The sequence below is a fragment of the Triticum urartu genome, chromosome 6, assembly GCF_003073215.2.
Source record: "Triticum urartu cultivar G1812 chromosome 6, Tu2.1, whole genome shotgun sequence".
NCBI classification, from domain to species: domain Eukaryota; kingdom Viridiplantae; phylum Streptophyta; class Magnoliopsida; order Poales; family Poaceae; genus Triticum; species Triticum urartu.
The window spans coordinates 37,317,663-37,339,569 of record NC_053027.1 but is presented as its reverse complement, the minus strand read 5'-3'; the positions used below and the strand labels follow the sequence as shown (position 1 = coordinate 37,339,569).

General features: G+C 42.5%; 1 protein-coding gene across 1 annotated transcript; it reads left to right on the top strand.

The window, feature by feature from the left end:
• The first annotated feature begins 12,797 nt into the window (after positions 1–12,797).
• On the top strand, positions 12,798–13,733 carry LOC125515862 (ubiquitin-conjugating enzyme E2 28-like). Its single transcript, XM_048681355.1, has 3 exons — positions 12,798–13,054; positions 13,147–13,382; positions 13,488–13,733. The coding sequence occupies exons 1-3, from the start codon at positions 12,985–12,987 to the stop codon at positions 13,629–13,631; spliced, it is 450 nt and encodes a 149-aa protein (XP_048537312.1). The 5' UTR covers positions 12,798–12,984; the 3' UTR covers positions 13,632–13,733.
• Positions 13,734–21,907: the final 8,174 nt, after the last annotated feature.

Here is a 21,907-nt window from a genome sequence, read left to right as displayed (position 1 = left end):
GGGTTACCGCATACTAATATCTCTATAACCCTAGCGTCACCGAACCTTAAGTGTGTAGACCCTACGGGTTCGGAAGACATGCAGACATGACCGAGATGACTCTCCGGTCAATAACCAACAGCGGGATCTGGATACCCATGTTGGCTCCCACATGTTCCACGATGATCTCATCGGATGAACCACGATGTCAAGGACTTAATCAATCCCGTATGCAATTCCCTTTGTCTAGCGGTACGATACTTGCCCGAGATTCGATCGTCGGTATCCCGATACCTTGTTCAATCTCATTACCGGCAAGTCTCTTTACTCATTCCGTAACACATCATCCCGTGATCAACTCCTTGATCACATTGTGCACATTATGATGATGTCCTACCGAGTGGGCCCAGAGATACCTCTCCGTTTACACGGAGTGACAAGTCCCAGTCTCGATTCGTGCCAACCCAACAGACACTTTCGGAGATACCCGTAGTGCACCTTTATAGTCACCCAGTTACGTTGTGACGTTTGGTACACCCAAAGCACTCCTACGGTATCCGGGAGTTGCACAATCTCATGGTCTAAGGAAATGATACTTGACATTAGAAAAGCTTTAGCAAACGAACTACACGATCTTGTGCTAGGCTTAGGATTGGGTCTTGTCCATCACATCATTCTCCTAATGATGTGATCCCGTTATCAACGACATCCGATGTCCATGATCAGGAAACCGTAACCATCTATTGATCAACGAGCTAGTCAACTAGAGGCTTACTAGGGACATGGTGTTGTCTATGTATCCACACATGTATCTGAGTTTCCTATCAATACAATTCTAGCATGGAAAATAAACGATTATCATGAACAAGGAAATATAATAATAATCAATTTATTATTGCCTCTAGGGCATATTTCCAACAATGATGATGATGCTTTTATTAATGATGATGAAGAGCACGTCATTACCGATAGTGATTATTAGGTATTCAAATTTTTACGTTGTACTTGATTTATATAGTTATTTATATGATTGTATGATTTATATAGTTGGTATTTTTAATTTTCTTACTTTGTATGATGTTTCTTATATATAGTGCCATGGTCTTGATGTCCGTCCCGGTCGGCCCTCCCCCGCTTTATGATTCGGATGTGGTAAATTCTCTTTCATAACTATTTGTTGCATTTCGCATTTATGACAATTATGGCCATCAAGTTGACATAGAGATATTTTAATCTAGGAGGTATGTGAACCGGAATTTGAAACGGACCCTCTTGTCGAGAAGTTAAATTTAGTTGAAAAAGAAAATGAGTATTTGAAAGAAAAAATTAAAAGAATTGAAGAAGAGAAGATGACATTGGAGTTGTATGTTGTCGATGTCATCGATGATCACAAGATGAAGATGAATGCAATGCACTTGAAGATGGATGCAATGCGCCTGAAGCTTAAGAAGATTAGAAAATATGCCATTGATAAAGAGGCTTGGTATCATTATGCCGTTGGATCAGTTGTTACCTTTGTTGCGATCTTCATCACATTTGTTGTGATTAGGGTAAGTTTTCTCTAGTGTTTTGCTTTACAAATGGATACTTAGCTTATTTTCCTCCTAAATGGCATAATTACCTAAGTTAGATCAAAAATGAGCTATACTTAGCTTATTTAGTTCATTTATGACATACTTGGCATACTTAGGTAAAAATGGCATGATAATCTTTGTTAGCTCCAAAATGATATAGACTTAGCTTATTTTCCTCGAAAATGACATAATAACCTTACTAAGCTCCAAAATGACCTATTTACCTACCTTAGCTCTAAAATGACCTACACTTAGCATTTTTACCTAGCTTAGCAATAAAATGACATTTTTACCTACCTTAGTTAGAAGAAGAAGAAGATAGGAGAAAAAGAAAGAGAAGAAAAAATCTTCTTCTTCTTCTTCTTCTAACTAGTATTCTTCTTCTTCTTCTAACTTTCATCTTTCCCAATTTACAGATTTGCTTTACATGAGGAAGCTTGGATTCATGGAGTGTACTATTCTTGTGGTGCTTCCTTGTTGTTTATGAAAACTTGTTTGGATATGTATGTCTATATGGATATGTTGTTGGAAACTTGTTTCTGGTTATGTATATATGGATATGTTGGACTTTGTTGAACTATGTTGTTGGATTGGATGAAATATGTTGTTGGATATGTTGGATATGTATGCATGTATATCTGTGTTTGAAACCATGTCTAATTAATGGGATTTAAATAAAAACAGGGGATATACAGCCTCTTTATCGTCTGTTAGCAGACGGTAAAGAGGACATGTGGCAGTCACCTGTGCAAACTGGGAACACTGGCTGCCTATTTGGTCATGTTGCCGTCTGCTGGCGGACGGTAAAGTGACCAGCTATGCTATCCGCCAGCAGACGGCAATGATTCGAACCTCTTTGTCGTCTGCTAGCGGACAGCATATCTGGACACGTGGCAGCTTACCAGTGTTGCCTAGCTGGGCTCTTTGCTGTCTACTAGAGGACGATAAAGATCTTTGACACTTTGCCGTCCGCTGGCAGACGACAAAGAGCGCTGTTAACCCCCTAACGGCTCTCACGCCACCGCACTGCCATCAACTGTCTTTGCCGTCTGCTGGCCTCGGATGGCGGACGGCGTAATCCTTTACCGTCTGTGTCTAAGAAGCGGACGTCAAAGAAGGCCTTTGCTGGCAGGCGTTCATCCGGACAGTTTGCCATCTGCTAGCGGACGGCAAAGATGTTTGCCATCCGTGATCTGTGCCATTGCCGTCCGCCATGGCGGACAGCAAAGAAGCGGATTCCAGTAGTGACACTAAGTGTTCCTCCGGTATTCGGGAGTTGCGTAATCTCATAGTCATAGGAACATGTACAAGTTATGGAGAAATCAATAGCAATAAACTAAACGATCATAGTGCTAAGCTAACGGATGGGTCAAGTCAATCACATCATTCTCTAATGATGTGATCCCGTTCATCAAATGACAACTATTGTCCATGGCTAGGAAACTTAACCATCTTTGATTAACGAGCTAGTCAAGTAGAGGCATACTAGTGACGCTCTGTTTGTCTATGTATTCACACATGTATCAAGTTTTCGGTTAATACAATTCTAGCATGAATAATAAACATTTATCATGATATAAAGAAATATAAAAAACAACTTTATTATTGCCTCTAGGGCATATTTCCTTCAGTCTCCCACTTGCACTAGAGTCAATAATCTAGTTCACACCATCATGCAGTTTAACACCAATAGTTCACATCTTTATGTGATTAGTTCACATCTCCATGTGACTAATAACCAAAGGGTTTACTAGAGTCAATAATCTAGTTCACGTCGCTATGTGATTAACACCCAAAGAGTGATCATGTTTTGCTTGTGAGAGAAATTTAGTCAACGGGTCTGCTACATTCAGAGCCGTATGTATTTTGCAAATTTTTCTATGTCTACAATGTTCTGCACAGAGCTACTCTAGATAATTGCTCCTACTTTCAATATGTATCCAGATTGAGACTCAGAGTCATCCAAATCGGTGTCAAAACTTGCACCGACGTAACTCTTTACAACGAACTTTTTGTCACCTCCATAACCGAGAAACATATCCTTATCCCACTAAGGATAATTTTGACCGATGTCCAGTGATCCACTCCTGGATCACTATTGTACCCTCTTGCAAAACTCTTGGTGAGGTACACAATAGATCTGGTACACAACATAGCATACTTTATAAAACCTATGGCTGAGGCATAGGGAATGACCTTTCATTCTCTTTCTATTTTCTGTCGTGGTTGGGTTTTGAGTCTTTACTCAACTTCACACCTTGCAACACAGGTAAGGACCCCTTCTTTGACTGTTCCATTTTGAATTACTTCAAAATCTTGTGAAGGTATGTATTCATTGAAAAATATATCAAGCGTCTTGATCTATCTCTATAGATCTTGATGCTCAATATGTAAGTAGCTTCAGCGAGGTTTTTCTTTGAAAAACTCCTTTCAAACACTCATTTATGCTTTCCAAAAAATTCTACATCATTTCCAATCAACAATATGTCATTCACATATACTTATCAAAAAGGCTGTAGTGCTCCCACTCACTTTCTTGTAAATACAGGCTTCACCGCAAGTCTGTATAAAACCATATGCTTTGATCACTTTATCAAAGCATATATTCCAACTCCGAGATGCTTGCACCAGTCCATAGATGGATCGCTGGAGCTTGCACACTTTGTTAGCACCTTTAGGATTGACAAAACCTTCTTGTTGCATCATATACAACTCTTCTTTAAGAAATCCATTAAGGAATGCAGTTTTGACATCCATTTGCCAGATTTCATAAAATGTGGCAATTGCTAGCATGATTCAGACAGACTTAAGCATCGCTACTAATGAGAAAATATCATCGTAGTCAACATCTTGAACTTGTCAAAAACCTTTTGCGACAATACGAACTTTGTAGATAGTAACACTACTATCAGCGTTCGTCTTCCTCTTGAAAATCCATTTATTCTTAATGGCTCACCGATCATCGGGCAAGTCAATCAAAGTCCATCTTTGTTCTAATACATGGATCCCATCTCAGATTTCATGGATTCAAACCATTTTGCGGAATCTGGAATCATCATCGCTTCCTCATAGTTCATAGGTTCGTCATGGAAGTAACATGACCTCCAGAACAGGATTACCGTACCACTCTAGTGCGGAACGTATTCTGGTTGACCTACGAGGTTCGGTAGTAACTTGATCTGAAGTTTCATGATCATCATCATTAACTTCCTCACTAATTGGTGTGGGAATCACTAGAACTGATTTTTGTGATGAACTACTTTCCAATTCGGGAGAAGGTACAATTACCTCATCAAGTTCTACATTCCTCCCACTCACTTCTTACGAGAGAAACTTCTTCCCTAGAAAGGATCCATTCTTAGCAACAGATATCTTGCCTTCACATTTGTGATAGAAGGTGTATGCAACAGTTTCCTTTGGGTATCCTATGATTCTCCAATTTGGCTTCGAGCTTATCAGGTTGAAACTTTTTCACATAAGCATCATAGCACCACACTTTAAGAAACGGCAGCTTAGGTTTCTTGCTAAACCACAGTTCATTTTGTGTCGGCTCAATGGATTTAGATGGTGCCCTATTTAACGTGAATGCAGTTGTCTCTAATGCATAACCCCAAAACGATAGTGATAAATCGGTAAGAGACATCATAGATCGCACCATATCTAATAAAGTACGGTTATGATGTTCGGACACACCATTACATTGTGGTGTTCCAGGTGGCGTGAGTTGCGAGACTATTTCACATTGTTTCAAATGAAGACCAAACTCGTAACCCAAATATTCTCCTCCACGATCAGATCGCAGAAACTTTATTTTCTTGTTACGATGATTTTCCACTTCACTCTGAAATTCTTTGAACTTTTCAAATGTTTCAGACTTATGTTTCATCAAGTAGATATACCCATATCTGCTCAAATCATCTGTAAGGTCAGAAAATAACGATACCCGCCGCGAGCCTCAACACTCATCGGATTGCATACATTAGTATGTCTTATTTCCAGTAAGTCGGTTATTTGCTCCATTGTTCTCGAGGACAGAGTTTTAGTCATCTTGCCCACGAGGCATGGTTCGCAAGCATCAAATGATTCGTAATCAAGTGATTCCAAAAGCCCATCAGCATGGAGTTTCTTCATGCGCTTTACACCAATATGACCTAAACGGCAGTGCCACATATAAGTTGCACTATCATTATTAACTTTGCATCTTTTGGCTTCAATATTATGAATATGTGTATCACTACGATCGAGATTCAATAAACCATTCACCTTGGGTGTATGACCTCAGAAGGTTTTATTCATGTAAACAGAATAACAATTATTCTTTGTCTTAAATGAATAACCGTATTGCAATAAACATGATCCAATCATATTATGCTCAACGCAAACACCAAATAACATTTATTTTAGGTTCAACACTAATCCCGAAGGTAAAGGGAGTGTGCGATGGTGATCTTATCAACCTTGGAATCACTTCCAACTCACATCATCACCTCGCCCTTAACTAGTCTCTGTTTATTTTGCAACTCCCGTTTCGAGTTACTACTCTTAGCAACTGAACCAGTATCAAATACTGAGGGGTTGTTATGAACACTAGTAAAGTACACATCAATAACATGTATATCAAATATACTTTTGTTCACTTTGCCATCCTTCTTATCCGCCAAGTATCTAGGGCAGTTCCACTTCCAGTGACCATTTCCTTTGCAGTAGAAGCACTCAGTTCCAGGCTTGGGTCTAGCTTTGGGCTTCTTCATGGGAGCAGCAACTTGCTTGCTATTCTTCTTTGAAGTTCCTCTTTCTTTTCCTTTGCCCTTTTCTTGAAACTAGTGGTCTTGTTAACCATCAACACTTGATGCTATTTCTTGATTTCTACCTTCGCCGATTTCAGCATCGCGAAGAGCTTGGGAATTACTTTCGTCATCCCTTGCATATTATAGTTCATCACTAAGTTCTAGTAACTTGGTGATAGTGACTAGAGAACATTGTCAATTACTATCTTATATGGAAGATTAACTCCCACTTGATTCAAGCAATTGTAGTACCCAGACAATCTGAGCACATGCTCACTGGTTGAGCTATTCTCCTCCATCTTGTAGGCAAAGTACTGTCAGAGGTCTCCTACCTCTCGACACAGGCATGAGTATGAAATACCAATTTGAACTCTTAGAACATATTATATGCTCTGTGGCGTTAAAAAACATTTTTGAAGTCCCGGTTCTAAGCCGTAAAGCATGGTGCACTAAATTATTAAGTAGTCATCATACCGAGCTTTGTCAAACGTTCATAACGTCTGCATTTTCTCCTGCAATAGTTATGTCACCTAGCGGTGCATCAAGGACATGATTCTTCTATGCAGCAACGAGGATAATCCTCAGATCACGGATCCAATCCACAACATTGCTACTATCATCTTTCAACATAGTTTTCTCTAGGAACATATCATAAATAAAACGGGGAAGCTATAAGCGAGCAATTGATCTACAACATAGATATGCAAATACTACCAGGACTAAGTTCATGATAAATTAAAGTTCAGTTAATCATATTACTTAAGAACTCCCACTTAGATAGACATCCCTCTAATCATCTAAGTGATCACGTGATCCATATCAACTAAACCATGTCCGATCATCATGTGAGATGGAGTAGTCTTCAATGATGAACATCTCTATGTTGATCATATCTACTATATGATTCACGTTCTACTTTCGGTCTCCAGTATTCCGAGGCCATATCTGCATATGCTAGGCTCGTCAAGTTTAACCCGAGTACTATGCATGTGCAAAACTGGCTTGCACCCATTGTATGTGAACGTAGAGCTTATCACACTCGATCATCAAGTGGTGTCTCAGCACGAAGAACTGTCATAACGGTGCATACTCAGGGAGAACACTTATACCTTGAAATTTTAGTAAGGGATCATCTCATAATGCTACCGTCGTTACTACGCAAAATAAGATGCATAAAAGATAAACATCACATGCAATCAAAATATGTGACATGATATGACCATCATCATCTTGTGCCTTTGATCTCCATCTCCAAAGTACCGTCATGATCTCCATCGTCACCGGCATGACACCATGATCTCTATCAACGTGTCGTCACATGGTTGTCTCGCCAACTATTGCTTTTGCAACTATTGCTATCGCATAGCGATAAAGTAAAGCAATTATATGGCGCTTGCATCTTATGCAATAAAGAGACAACCATAAGGCTTCTGCCAGTTGCCGATAACTTTAACAAAACATGATCATCTCATACAACAATTTATATATCATCACGTCTTGACCATATCACATCACAACAAGCCCTGCAAAAACAAGTTAGACGTCCTCAACTTTGTTGTTGCAAGTTTTACGTGGCTGCTACAGGCTGAGCAAGAACTGTTCTTACCTACGCATCAAAAACCACAACGCGGTATAGTGATTGCTTTTTGATCTTCAGAAAGAACCTTGTTCATTGAATCCGATTCAACTAAAGTTGGAGAAACTGACACCCACCAGCCACCTGTGTGCGAAGCACGTAGGTAGAATCAGTCTCGCGTAAGCGTACATAATGTCGGTCTAAGCCGCTTCATCCAACAATACCGCTGAATCAAGAATAAACTAGTGACGGCAAGCAATATGTATATACCCACGCCCACAACTCCTTTGTGTTCTACTCGTGCATATAACATCTACGCATAGACCTGGCTCTGATGCCACTGTTGGGGAACGCAGTAATTTCAAAAAAATTCATACGCACACATAAGATTTATCATGGTGATGCATAGCAACGAGAGGGAAGAATATTGTCCACGTGCCCTCGTAGACCGTAAGAGAAAGCATTATGACAACGCAGTTGATGTAGCCGTACATCTTCACGATCTGACCAATCTTAGTACCGAAAGTACGGCACCTCGGCGATCAGCACACGTTCAGTTCGGTGACGTCCCATGAACTCTTGATCCAGTTGAGTGTCGAAGGAGAGCTTTGTCAGCACGACGGCGTGATGACGGTGATGATGAAGCTACTGGCGCTGGGCTTCGCCTAAGCACTACGACAATATGACCGAGGTGGATTATGGTGGAGGGGGGCACTGCACACGGCTAAGAGATCAATGATCAACTTGTGTGTCTATGGGGTGCCCCCTGGCCACGTATATAAAGGAGGGGAGGGAAGAGGTGGCCGGCCCTAGGGGGCGCGCCAGGTGTGGAGAATCCTACTAGGACTCCCTAGTCCAAGTAGGATTCCCCTCCCCTTTCCTATTCGAAGTAGGAGCGAAGGAAAGAGAGGGAGAGGGAGAAGAAAAGGGGGGCCGCGCCCCTACCCCTTGTCCAATTCAGTTTGGGCAGGGGGGAGACGCGCGCCACATTTTGGCCCTTCTCCCATCTATCCACTAAAGCCCAATAAGGCCCATTACTTTTTCCGGTGAATTCCTGTAACTCCCCGGTACTCTGAAAAATACCCGAATCACTCGGAACCTTTCCGATGTCCGAATATAGCCTTCCAATATATCGATCTTTACGTCTCGGCTATTTTGGGACTCCCCTTCATGTCCGTGATCTCATCCGGGACTCTGAACAACCTTCGGTACATCAAACCACATAACTCATAATACCAATCGTCATCGAACGTTAAGCGTGCGGACCCTACGGGTTCGAGAACTATGTAGACATGACCGAGACTCATCTCCGGTCAATAACCAATAGCGGAACCTAGATGTTCATATTGGCTCCCACATATTCTACGAAGATCTTTATCGGTCAAACCACATAACAACATACGTTGTTCCCTTTGTCAACGGTATGTTACTTGCCTGAGATTCGATCGTCGGTATCTCAATACCTAGTTCAATCTCGTTGCTAGCAAGTCTCTTTACTCGTTCTGTAATGCAACATCCTGTAAATAACTCATTAGTCACATTGCTTGCAAGGCTTATAGTGATGTGCATTACCGAGAGGGCCCAGAGATACCTCTCCGACAATCGGAGTGACAAATCCTAATCTCGATCTATGCCAACTCAACAAACACCATCGGAGACACCTGTAGAGCATCTTTATAATCACCCAGTTACATTGTGACGTTTGATAGCACACTAAGTGTTCCTCCGGTATTCGGGAGTTGCATAATCTCATAGTCATAGGAACATGTATAAGTTATGGAGAAAGCAATAGCAATAAACTAAACGATCATAGTGCTAAGCTAACGGATGGGCCAAGTCAGTCACATCATTCTCTAATGATATGATCCCGTTCATCAAATGACAACTATTGTCCATGGCTAGGAAACTTAATTAATCATCTTTGATTAACGAGCTAGTCAAGTAGAGGCATACTAGTGATACTCTGTTTGTCTATGTATTCACACATGTATCAAGTTTCCGGTTAATACAATTCTAGCATGAATAATAAACATTTATCATGATATAAGGAAATATAAATAACAACTTTATTATTGCCTCTAGGACATATTTCCTTCGGACTGTGCAATGGGTAACAAACCACCATCTTCGTGAGGAGCAATCTATCAACCTATTCCTCGGGGGTTCTAGCGGGGATGACGTGCTCGTCGCAGTTGTCCCCAATGGTCTAGCATCGAGGGAAGTGGCGGGGATGGGATGAAAGAGAAGGAGAAGTCACAATGGTGACGACGCTGGTTGTCAACGCAGAAGGGTGAGGCATCTCCGTGAAACGGAAACCTTTGCTTGTGTTGAGGAAGCAGAGGAGGGATGGGGTGTGACGCTTGCAGTACAGCCCGAGGAAGGGGTGGCCAATGACAAGGCGACAGAAGGAGATGCAGGCGGCGGAGGTGCGCACGAGGTCGGCTGGGTTGGGAATGCGGAGGAAGATTTCCAATAGGAGGTCGTCGGGGATCAGCGCGAGGTCGTCTCCCGGAGGCCATGCTGCCACCACAGCAGACATGGCGAGGACTAGGGCTGGACACGAGCCGAGCCAAGCCGAGCTCGGCCCGAGCCATGCTTTAGCTCGCTCTGAAACAAGCTAGCTCGGCTCGGCTCGCTGATGCAACGAGCTGCATATGGGTGGCTCAGCTCGTTTTTTCAATGGCTCGGTCTAGCCCGAGCGGCTCGTGAGTGGATGGACAGGGGTCACTGCCAGGTGGGCCCTGTTTACGTCTTCTTCCCATGAACCTCGCTGCCGCTAGATGTGGGATCACCGGTGGTGCTACGGAACTCAGGCGAGGTGGAGTGGTGCTTGGAGACGAGAGGAGTCCTTGCAGACCCATAGGATGTCGATGAATCACTTGGCGGCATGGTCGCCGCCCTGCAGCTGGTGCGCGACGGCCGCCGTGTGCGTGCCGGTGCTTGATGTGGCAAGGAATGGCGCATGCTGCGGAGTCTTTCCGGCGCTGCGCGGGCGGGCTACCGGCGCCGCTCGACAGGCTACGCAAGCGGTGGAGGAGAGGCATGCGGCAGCGACGTCGGCAGGTCCGTGTGCGGCGCTGGCGGCAGCGTGGCGTTGAAAACCTAGCGTGTTACTGCCGCACGAGAGAATTGACCAGGATGGGCTGCAGGGAGCTTTCTGGCCATGCGGGAGTTCACAAACTAGTGGGATGGGCTGCTTGGGCTGCCTCGTGCGCGTTTGGGCTTTGCCTGAAGCGAGCCACCCGAGCTGCACCGAGCATTTTTAGGCTCGGCTCGTTGGCCCAGCGAGCCCAGTTTCTAAACTCGGCTCGGTAGGTTTTGTTAGCGGGCCGAGCCAGTTCGGGCCGAGCTGAAACGAGTTTCGAGCCGAGCCAAAAAGCTCGCTCGGACGTCCAGTCCTAGCGGGGACTGCTGGCGGTGCTCGAGGATGGCCGGTGGGAGACAAAAGGTCCACGCTGGTCCAGTGGCGTCGAGTGATTTAGAACATGATTTGGGGAAAGGAGTCACTTCCTGCAACAATTTGAAAACTCCACAGGGGCTTTCTACCAATTTGAACAAGAAAGAAAAAAAAGAAGAAAATACATCTTAAGGACTACTCTCGCGACATCAATTGTCTAGCCCCAGCCAACAATGGTAGCCACGCAAGGCCCATTTGATAACCCTGTCCCTTGCTTGCACATCCGACGGGCATAATCTCTTGCGTCAGATTAACTTCGTGAACATAAGATCTCGGCGGCGGGACCGAAGTCGCAAAAATCAAAGGAAAACAGAAAATAGAAGAGATGAATCATGTCGACACAACACATGTAACATAAGTATTTTTATTTTATTTTTGATGACGGTGAACATGCAAGTATTCATCCCTGCCATTTATGGATATGCTTATAAGATGGTTGACGCCTTTGTGCATATGCTCAACTGCAAGTGAGCGTATTGCAACAGTTTATTCAGTCTCTGAAACCAAACCACCGGTGGCTTGGTCCAACGGATCTCAAGTTTTTCTTAACGGATCAAGGTAAGCCTTTCTTTTGCCTTGAACAGCACGAGAAAAGTGGCGTGTCCGCGTGTGAGAAAAGTGGTCTGCAGTCCTTGCAGCAGCAGTACACACGTAAGAATCAGCAAGTGTTAACATATGATTTTGCCTTGATCAGCACAGGATTCTTCCAGTGATAAGCCCGAATTTCTCTTCTTTGGACAGTAACATACCCACGCGCAGTTCCCCTTCAGTTTATGTTCTACTTCCTCCGTTCCTAAATACTTGTTTTTCTAGGCATTTCAACAAGTGACTACATACGGATCAAAATGAGTGAATCTATACTTTAAAATATGTCTACATACATCCGTATGTAGTAGTCATTTGAAATGTCTAGAAAGACAAATATTTAGGAACGGAGGGAGTAGTATGTGCGTTTTCACTTTTTCCTTTGCCATTTAGCGTTAAGGTTACGGCCGTATGCATCTTTATATAGCTGGTGCACAAAAAGAAATACACCTCGGTGCTTTCTAGAAAGTTTGGTCGCCGCCTTTCCTCCGCCGCTAGTTTCCCGTGTGAAGCAAGACCTTTCATTTTCTCCAAGCGTCTGAAATGGACATGGAGGGCTCAAGCTCCACGAACAAGAGCCATCAGAAGCAATAAAAGTTTGGCACTTCTTCCACTTGTGCGCCCATTTCCCTTTCGGCCAGAATCATTGCCCCTTTATGGAAATTCTACTCGGCAGCCACTCGATGAGACTTTCAGGGGAATATTGGGTGAGATATGTTCCTGCAGAAAAATATAAACATATACTGTACTAGCATATTGGAAGGGAATCACGCTACATTTCCTTTTCTGCGTCCGGCTCAAGAATCCAATGCCTTTTGCCTCCTCCCAGTTGCGCAAGTGCGTGCGTGTGTGTGTCTATATATATAGGCCCGGCAGCGATCATTGGTATACCGTGCCATCTACAAAAAAACAAGCAGTAGTGTGAGATCACCTTGAGATTAGGATACAAGTTCCACATCCATCTCACCCAAGAACAGGTTAAGAAATTAGCCTCTTTCCTGGAAATTTTGGTGGTTCCTAGAGGAAATGGCGCTGAGGAGGATCGTCAAGGAGCTCAAGGACCTGCAGAGGGACCCGCCGACCTCCTGTAGCGCAGGTGATCATCTCATCTCTGAGCAGCAAGTTCATGGTCTTCATAGCCATAACCATCATCAGCATCATCATCATCGTGATCGTTCTTGTATGCAGGGCCGGTGTCGTCCAACGACATGTTCCACTGGCAGGCGACGATCATGGGGCCGAGCGACAGCCCCTACTCGGGCGGCGTGTTCCTGGTGACCATCCACTTCCCGCCGGACTACCCGTTCAAGCCCCCCAAGGTGGCCTTCAAGACCAAGGTGTTCCACCCCAACATCAACAGCAACGGCAACATCTGCCTCGACATCCTCAAGGACCAGTGGAGCCCCGCCCTCACCATTTCCAAGGTAAAGATAATCAGTTGATCATCTACCATATCTATCTATCCGCAACCACGACGACGATGACGATAGTGATGGTGGTGATGATGGTTTTGGCGCATGGATATGCAGGTTCTGCTGTCGATATGCTCGCTGCTGACGGACCCCAACCCGGACGACCCGCTGGTGCCGGAGATCGCGCACATGTGCAAGGCCGACCGGACCAGGTACGAGTCCACGGCCAGGGGCTGGACGCACAAGTACGCCATGGGATGAGATAGATAACTAAACAAGAGCTTGAGCTCGATCGATCGAACTCAAAGATGTGGAAACCATGTACCGATGAATAATACTCAATCAACCCTTTGCTTCAAATTATACTAGCTGATGCTGAGTATGAACTTAATCATCGTCTGTCCTCTCCCGTGCGAAAGCATAAGCTCACCCTTATGAACGCACGCACACGCACCCTACATTTATAAGAATCTCCGAGAGACTGAGCTGACACATCATCTTGAGATTAATGAAGTCATCATAAACGCCTCCGTAGTCAATAAGAACGTCTCCTAACTGAACGCACATCGCTGGAAGACCTAAAATAAATCTAAAAAATTTAAGCACAAGTGTGAAGTCTAAGACTTGAAATCTGATGTGCTGGAGATACCACTGTCCTCCTAACAATCCAATCATAGGTTGGTTCGCGTACACACAAGTACTAAGGTGATCGACACGCCCATTTCTGTCAATATTTTGTACTCCGATGACTAACTATTGCTTTTTCTCTTGAGTATTTTGCTCCCATGGTTGATGGGTATTAAATTAAATCGGAGGCAAAGGCTTTGCCTCATCTATTAATTAAGAAAAGAGTGTAGTTTGAATTTAAAGGCCCCGAGTAAACAAAAGTCTTACTCTCCTGAAATAATGATTCCTGATTCTTTTGTGTCCGGGTAACCCACAACTTGTCCTTGAACTTATTCAAATTACATGTTTTATGATGATTGGGAATAAAATAAGAGCCGTCCATCCAAAGCAAGGGACAAACAGAAAACAAAGAGGTCATGGCCACGACCGCATCAAAGGCATTGCGGGCGAAGGTGGGGCCGAAGGTTAACATGTGCATCCGCAAAAAAAAAAGGCTAACATGTGAGGGTGCGGGGAGGGGAGGGGGGAGACGAACAGATTAATAGTCAATTCCCAAAATAATCGCATGCCCACAAACTAAAAGACGATAGAAATATAGAATAGTCTTCGTAGCTAGAATTGTGGTTTGACTTGTTGTAGTGTCCGGTTTTTTTTTATATATTTTGCATGATAATACATGTCTCACTTATATGAGAAGGATCAAAGTACAAATTATGTAAGGACCGACATAACCATACAGGAAAGATAGCAGAATATCTCTGAGTTTGACAACAACGTCCATCACCTGCCTTCGGCACCACCACAATAGCCACCGGAGAATAGAATGATGGATCACCCCCTCACCCGAATTCGACACGGCTCCATCACTGATATGCAGCTTTGCGGACCTCCAAGGTGGCTCTCCAAAAATGAAGCCATTGCCGTTGAACGAATCATATATCGAGGCAACACCTCGGACAGGCGGACACGCCATCGAACTCCAGATCTGACACCCCACCATGACTAAGACGTCGAAGGAGGAGACCACGTATGCCATCCATCAACCATGAACCCAGCACATGCCGTCTTTCAGATGTTGTCGATGCAGACCATAATCTGCATCCACTCCTGAACTATCTCCCAAGCTCCATGTCGACGCTAGACCAGACGCTGTCGCAACGGCGGAGCCCGATGACACATGCCCACGAGAAGGATGCCGCCGCCGCCATATCATCCTTACTTGAACAGACTAGATTTCAAATCCATCCCCGACAATAGGACCAATCATCTCATCAGAATAGGATCTGAAGAATTTTTATTCCACGTCGCCATCGCCGCTGCCGAAGCCGAGAGGGTTTTGTTTGGTGGATTGTGTCGGAACGGACATGCGTATATTTACAGGCTAGGAATAGTAGACGATGATAACACATCTTTGATTGACAAGGCGAAGCTTCAACATGTGAGGTTGTGAGGAGCCCTGCCCACCTTTGTATGCAAGGAATTTGACATCTTGTTGGACCAGCGCCCTGGTCTCATCTTGCGCTGCTCCATGTGCATGGTCGAAAAATGTGCATGGTCGGGGAGGGACGTGCGCGGCCGGCCGTCTTGGACCGAGTCTGTTCTGAGTTCTGACGTATCTTGCCTTGCTCCACATCCACACATGCATGCACGGCCGGCCTGCCTGGTTAGTGGACCTCGACGCCGCTAGAGAAAGATAAGCCTACCAGTACTTGTCCACATCAGCTGTAGCCAAGGATTCTCCCGCATAATAAAAACACAAAACAAGAAGGATTTTTATAACTTCTTACTACACTCTAATTATATACATGCATGCATTAGAATGACTAATTTTTCTTTCACGTGTCCTCCTCCCTCTAATTACATGCATATATGCACTAAAGGACAAAAAACTGATGTCATTCTAGATTCTTTTTTTTCAAACTTTAAAATATTTTGTAGCTCAAACCGTTTCTTCGATTAAAAAACCGTCTTCACGAAAAAAATTCGTCTGGACGAGATCTTCGAAACTAGATCCTATATTTATATGTTCTGGTGGCTCTTTTTTTCGGCCTAAAAGTTACCACATCTGGGCTACATAAGTTATCACATCTGTCATACATAAGTTACCGTGTCATTTACACACAAAAATTCGGGGTATGTTTTCAACAAACTTTTATCCCAAGATCAAAAGGTGATTATGATGTTTGCAGTGAGTTATCAGCTTTATTGTGTATATTACCATGTTGCACAAAAGTTATCGGGGTATGTTTTTCAATAATTTTCATTCCCTCGGTCAAAAAATTACTGCGATATTTGTATATGAGCTATCAGCTCTCATCTGTGTGTATTATCACATTGTTTACACATGAGTTATTGGGAGGTACTTTTTAACAACATCTTTCCCTGGTCGAAAAGTTACCACGTCTAGATTAAGTAAGTTATCAGCTCTGTTGTATGTATATTATCATGCTATATATTTACACAAAAGTTATCAGGGTATATTTCAACATACTTTTATCCCGGGGTAAAAAGCCCTGTTCAAGAATTCGTCCGATTAACCAGTTAACTTGCCGATTAATCCCTACTTGTAGGGTCACCGAGTAGCCGATAAACCGATAAATCGTCCGATTAATTGATTAATGGCCGATTAACTTGCTGATTAGACTATTAATCCCCTACTCGCCAGCCAACCGAGCAGCTACCAGTTAACGATTTCCTCAACAATGGTAAAAAGTTACCATGGGGTCTGTAGTGAGTTATCAACTTTACTGTGTGTATGATTCTAAAAAAAACTTTATTGTGTGTATAATACTGTGTTATTTGCACACAAAGTACCGGGGAATATGTTTTCAACAAATCCCCCCTCCCCCACGCCCTCGCGCGGTTCACCTAAGTATCAGGTATTCAGTGCTTCTATTACCATGATATTCACACAAACGTAATCGAGGGCGGGGTCCAAGTTATCATGGTGTTTGTACCTAAGTTATCATTTATATGGTGTATTATTACCATGATGTTTATACAAAAGTTACCAGGGTACATTTTTCACAACCTTTTTCCTTCAGGTCAAAGTTTTCGTGGTGTTGGCCTAAGTTATCAGGGTTGCCTTGCAGAAATTACCGTGTTGTTTACACATAAATTATCAGGGAGATGTTTCAATAATTTTGATCCCCGATCGAAGTTATCATGACATTTATACGTAAGTTATCGGGTCCCGGTGCACAAATTACCATGCCATTTGCATAGAAGTTACCGGGGTATGTTTCAACCCAAAAAATCCCTCATGTGAAGTTTCCATGATATTTACAACGAGGCTATATGGGTAAGGTATACAACTCGTTGGTACATGGAAGACTACAAGACAACTTGAGAAATCCAAAAAAACAAAACAAGAAAAATGTTTTTTTGGCTCATGTGAAAGTGAAAAAAGGTTAACTGTCATATTTCTATTTATTGGACAACAATTAAGGCCGGATGAGTTGGTTAGTACACTGTTGCTACTGGTGTTTGTACGTGAGATAACAAGTTTCCTGCTTATATTAGCATGCTATCCACGTTGAGGTTACCGAGTTGTAAACTTTTTTTCCTCAGGCTAAAGTTATCATGATGATAGTACATAAGTTTTTTTTGTGAAAAGTTCATAAGTTATCAAGTCCATGATCGTAAAAATATCATTCCATTCACCCAAAAAACCGGAATTATGTTTGAACATCTTTTTTATGCCTCGATAAAAGAAATCTTCTTGCAACAAAGAAAAGACAACAGATGAAAATTGATTATTTTTTTGGTTTAAAAAGGAAGGAATTAAAATAGCCAAAAAAATCTTTAAAACAACCATGTTGCGTGGTTCATGACCGGTGGCCAGATCCAGAAAAAATCAAAAAAACAAATCCCAATTCCACCATAAAATGCACTAGCAGCATTTGTCAAAATAAAAATAGCCTAATCTGTATCTAACTACCAGCAAGGTATTAGCCTAGATGGCTAGTTAGCGTACGGCTAAACCTCTAGGTACGAGTTTCGATTCCCACTATCCTCTTTTTTTCCGAGAAAAATCAATTAGCGAAGAAAAAAAACCGAACCAGACAACGGTTTTTAATAGAAGGAAATAAAAATCGATACCGCGGGACCGATCCGAGGGAACGTGCGATGCGGATCTCTCGATGATCGGGTCGTTCGGATCTATTGTCATATTACGAACGTTTGGAAATTAGAAATTCCCAAACAAGAAACAACTGCATGCAGGATTCATAGTATACTTTACATATGATTTTCTTAATAAAATTCATGTTTTCTTGATTTTTTTTGCGAGAAACTTTCAATCTATTCATCTTCAATCATAACAGTACAAAGAACAACAGAGATAATAAAAGTTATAACGATATCTGTGGACCACCTAGTGACGACTACAAGCACTGGAGCGAGCCGAAGGCTCGTCGCCATCATCACCCTTCCTCATCGTAGCCGGGGAAACCTTATTGTAATAGACGGTCGGGAAGTCGTCGTGCTAAGGCCCCATAATATCAGTGCATCAGAGTAGCAACCATCGCCGGTGAAGAAAGTCTTAGTTCAGAAGGATCAAACCTGTAAACACTTAAACGAAGATGAACGAAGACCGGATCCAAATAGATCCATCCAAAACCAGCGCCGACCGAATACCGCAAGATCTGACAGAGACAAACCTCCACACGCTCTCTGATGATGCTAGACGCACCATCAGGACGGGGATAGAACGTGGGAGATACTATTCCTACTAAGGGACATCACAGCCGCCACACAACCCCAACCAAGAAGCTGACTCTAACAAGAACGCGAACACCCCCCCCCCCCCGGCCGGGGGGGGGCCAAGATCCCCCCCCCCCCCATGGCCTAGAGGCCTTCGAAAATGGGGCGGACCGGCGGCGGTGCCGACGGGAGGAGAAGAGCTTTTCTTATGGAGGAGGAAAGAGATTTGATATGTATGTCCATATGTCTTCTTGATTAAGAGTGGTAAATAAAGCTCTCTTACAGTGGTTGCGGCATAGCGACAGGCTTTGTAGCTTCGGTTAGGATCAAGGGTTCCGACGAGGGAGCAGGGGCGGAGTCAGGATTTAAACATGAGGGGGGGCGAGACACCATTGTTGACGCAAATGACAGAAATATCACAATATATTAAGTCTCATGATAGCATCCAGATAATACATAAAATTATTGTTTGAAACTACAAAAATATATTGTTATTAGTAATAATGTTGGAGCTTGAAGTTGAACCAATTGGTTTGAAAAAGGATTTACACCATTTGTTGTTGATGTCTTCTGCTTCATCTTTGACTAGTACAAATAGACACATAATTACTAGACTAATTTACTTTTTATAAGAAACATTAATTAAGCAGATTCAGGTCGCAATTTATAAAAAAAATCCCACTCCCTTTGTTTTAAAATAATTGAAGCTCTAAATTTATTCCAAGTTAAACTTCTTCAAGTTTTACCAAGTTTGTAGAAAAATATATCAATATTTGAAACACCGTATTTTTATTAGAATCTTTTAAAAAATATGCATCCTATGTATATTTAATTTTGTACATCTTACCATATTTTTCATAAACATGATTAAACTTAAATTAGTTTTACTTAGGACAAACTTAGAGCTATGCTTATTTTAAAACAGAGAAAGTAATAACTACTATCTGTGTAATATACCTGCATCTATTCTGCTCACCCCAGATCTAGCCATATTTGATCCGCCTGCGCCGAGCCGTCCGCCCTTGCCCGTGCGTCGACAGCATACTGCAGATCAATGGTTGCCGGTGTTGTTGTCGTGTCGAGTAGCGGCCAACGCCAATGGCAAACACCCTAGACCCTAACAGGACAGGCTGTCGGCAAGCGGCGGCGGCGAAGAACGACCTAGCAGAAGTGCAGAACATGCATGTACGTACTGATGGATTAGGCACTGGTACATGGATTATTAGGTGGGCTTCTCTGCTTTGGTGCTGGTGCAGTTAATAATTGTCTATATATGGGCTTATGTTACGATAAAAAAGAAATTGGCTAATTATGTAATTAGCTGCGCCTATTAAGCATATAATACGCACTACCTGCTACAAATCGTTGAGGGGGGCGAGCAATTGGCAGGGGTCTGACCCCTGCTCGCCCCTCCCTGTCTCCGCCCTTGCGAGGGAGGTCGTCAGATACACCTGGTGTCCGTGACGTTCAAGAAAGAGTTCCCCGGGTATACAAATGGTCATTTAGAAGTTCATTATGGAAAAAATAACTATGACAAATGCTGCAAAATTTTACTTTTGAAATTTGATTCACAACTTTATACACAAAAAATGAGAAAAGGTTAAGTGAATGGTGAAACCTCTTTTTGCGTCCAAAATTAGATTCACAACTTTACACACAAAAAATGAGAAAAAAACTGTGAATAGTGTCATTTTGGTACTATTCTCATCAAATTTGTTTTTTTAATCTTGAGTTATGCAATAAATTTGGAACTACAACTCTGTGGCAAAGTTTATAGAGTGTTGCTGTTTTTTTGTCCAAAGTTGTAAAGATATTTCCAATTTTAAACGAAGGGTCTATTGTATTGGTACACGTCAACGTGCCAGGTGCACCTAATGCCCCCCCCCCCCCCAAAAAAAGCCTTTTGTTTTTGTTTGTACATGTAGAGAGTCAGTGATACTTGTATATATTACAGTTCTTCTAGACATTTGTCAAAATTAGGTCTCGGCCGATTTTGGTGATAAACAATGAGATAATCGCATACCCCAAACTGTTTCGGTGATTACCATATGAGATAAGTGCATAACACAACACAGTTTTGACGAAACCAGACATAGGTGATATCACTGCTAGAGATTAGGCTAACACAAATGGTTAATAACCGACAGTCACTAGTGAGGTCATAACATCTTTTACAAGTTTTCCCATGCCCATAGATTTTCAGTCACCCGTGAATGATGACTCATCTCCCTTCACCTGTCCGGGAGAAAATAAGTGAAGTATTTATTTGCAGGTGACCTGTCCAGGAAGATTAATTAGTGCACTTCCTGATACAAAGATTGTTTTCAAAATCCAGATTTATTTGAAAGGTTGCCGTAGTTGAGCTATTTATTAAAAAATGGTTTGGCGTTTTCTCATAGACCAGGGGTTTTGATTGTAGGTCCACTATTCCTTGGCGGTGTAAGGCTAGTAATTTATATGCTTGGTTATTATTTGTGTTTTATTTCTATGGTTTATTTTTGTGGTAATTAATTGGAGGAGAATTTTATAGAGGTAGCACATACATGTAAATTTGTGAAAGTATTTCATTGCTATTTGAGATAAGTGGATAAACGCAAATAATTTGTGTTCTCGTGTACATCATCTCGTACATATGGTTGATCAAACCACCACGGCCTTGTTAGGTTGATATCAAAGATAGCTTATGAGAAACTTTACAATCTGCTTTGTTTGGTCTACATATTCGAGAATTATCTTGACTATGGATTCCTGAGAATCAGCTGTGGTTGTGGATTCTGGAGAATCAGAAGCAGACTTTTTGTTTACCGGTGTTGGTCAGTCGTTGGAACTATGAGTGTGGGAAATGTTTATAACACCCCTTCAATGATGAGTTTGATGTTTATATGTTGATTAAGCGAACATTAACTGTTTTGTCTGCTTTAAACTAATACTACAGCACAAACATACACTAATTAAGCATAAATTAACTAATCGTCCCATTTAGTTTTGAACTGCACTTGCTGTAATGTCTCCGTGTCTTCCAAAAAAACACTAACAGCTATACGTTCTTGTGTACCTTGACGTGTCTGTCTTAGTGGTGATCGAGAATAGTTTCTGTGGGCGCACAGAAAATGAATCATGCCTGGCCACAATCAATGAGCTTTATTGCAATGGAGATACAACATAATGATGAATTATAGGTGTGTAGCGTACTTGGCTAGCATGAA

What these genes read in the sequence shown, in the direction of transcription:
- LOC125515862 (XM_048681355.1), top strand. Translation starts at nt 12,985, where the DNA reads ATGGCGCTGAGGAGGATCGTCAAGGAGCTCAAGGACCTGCAGAGGGAC. An exon ending in GCCGACCTCCTGTAGCGCAG is followed by an intron (nt 13,055 to 13,146) that starts GTGATCATCTCA and finishes TCTTGTATGCAG; the next exon opens with GGCCGGTGTCGTCCAACGAC. An exon ending in CCGCCCTCACCATTTCCAAG is followed by an intron (nt 13,383 to 13,487) that starts GTAAAGATAATC and finishes ATGGATATGCAG; the next exon opens with GTTCTGCTGTCGATATGCTC.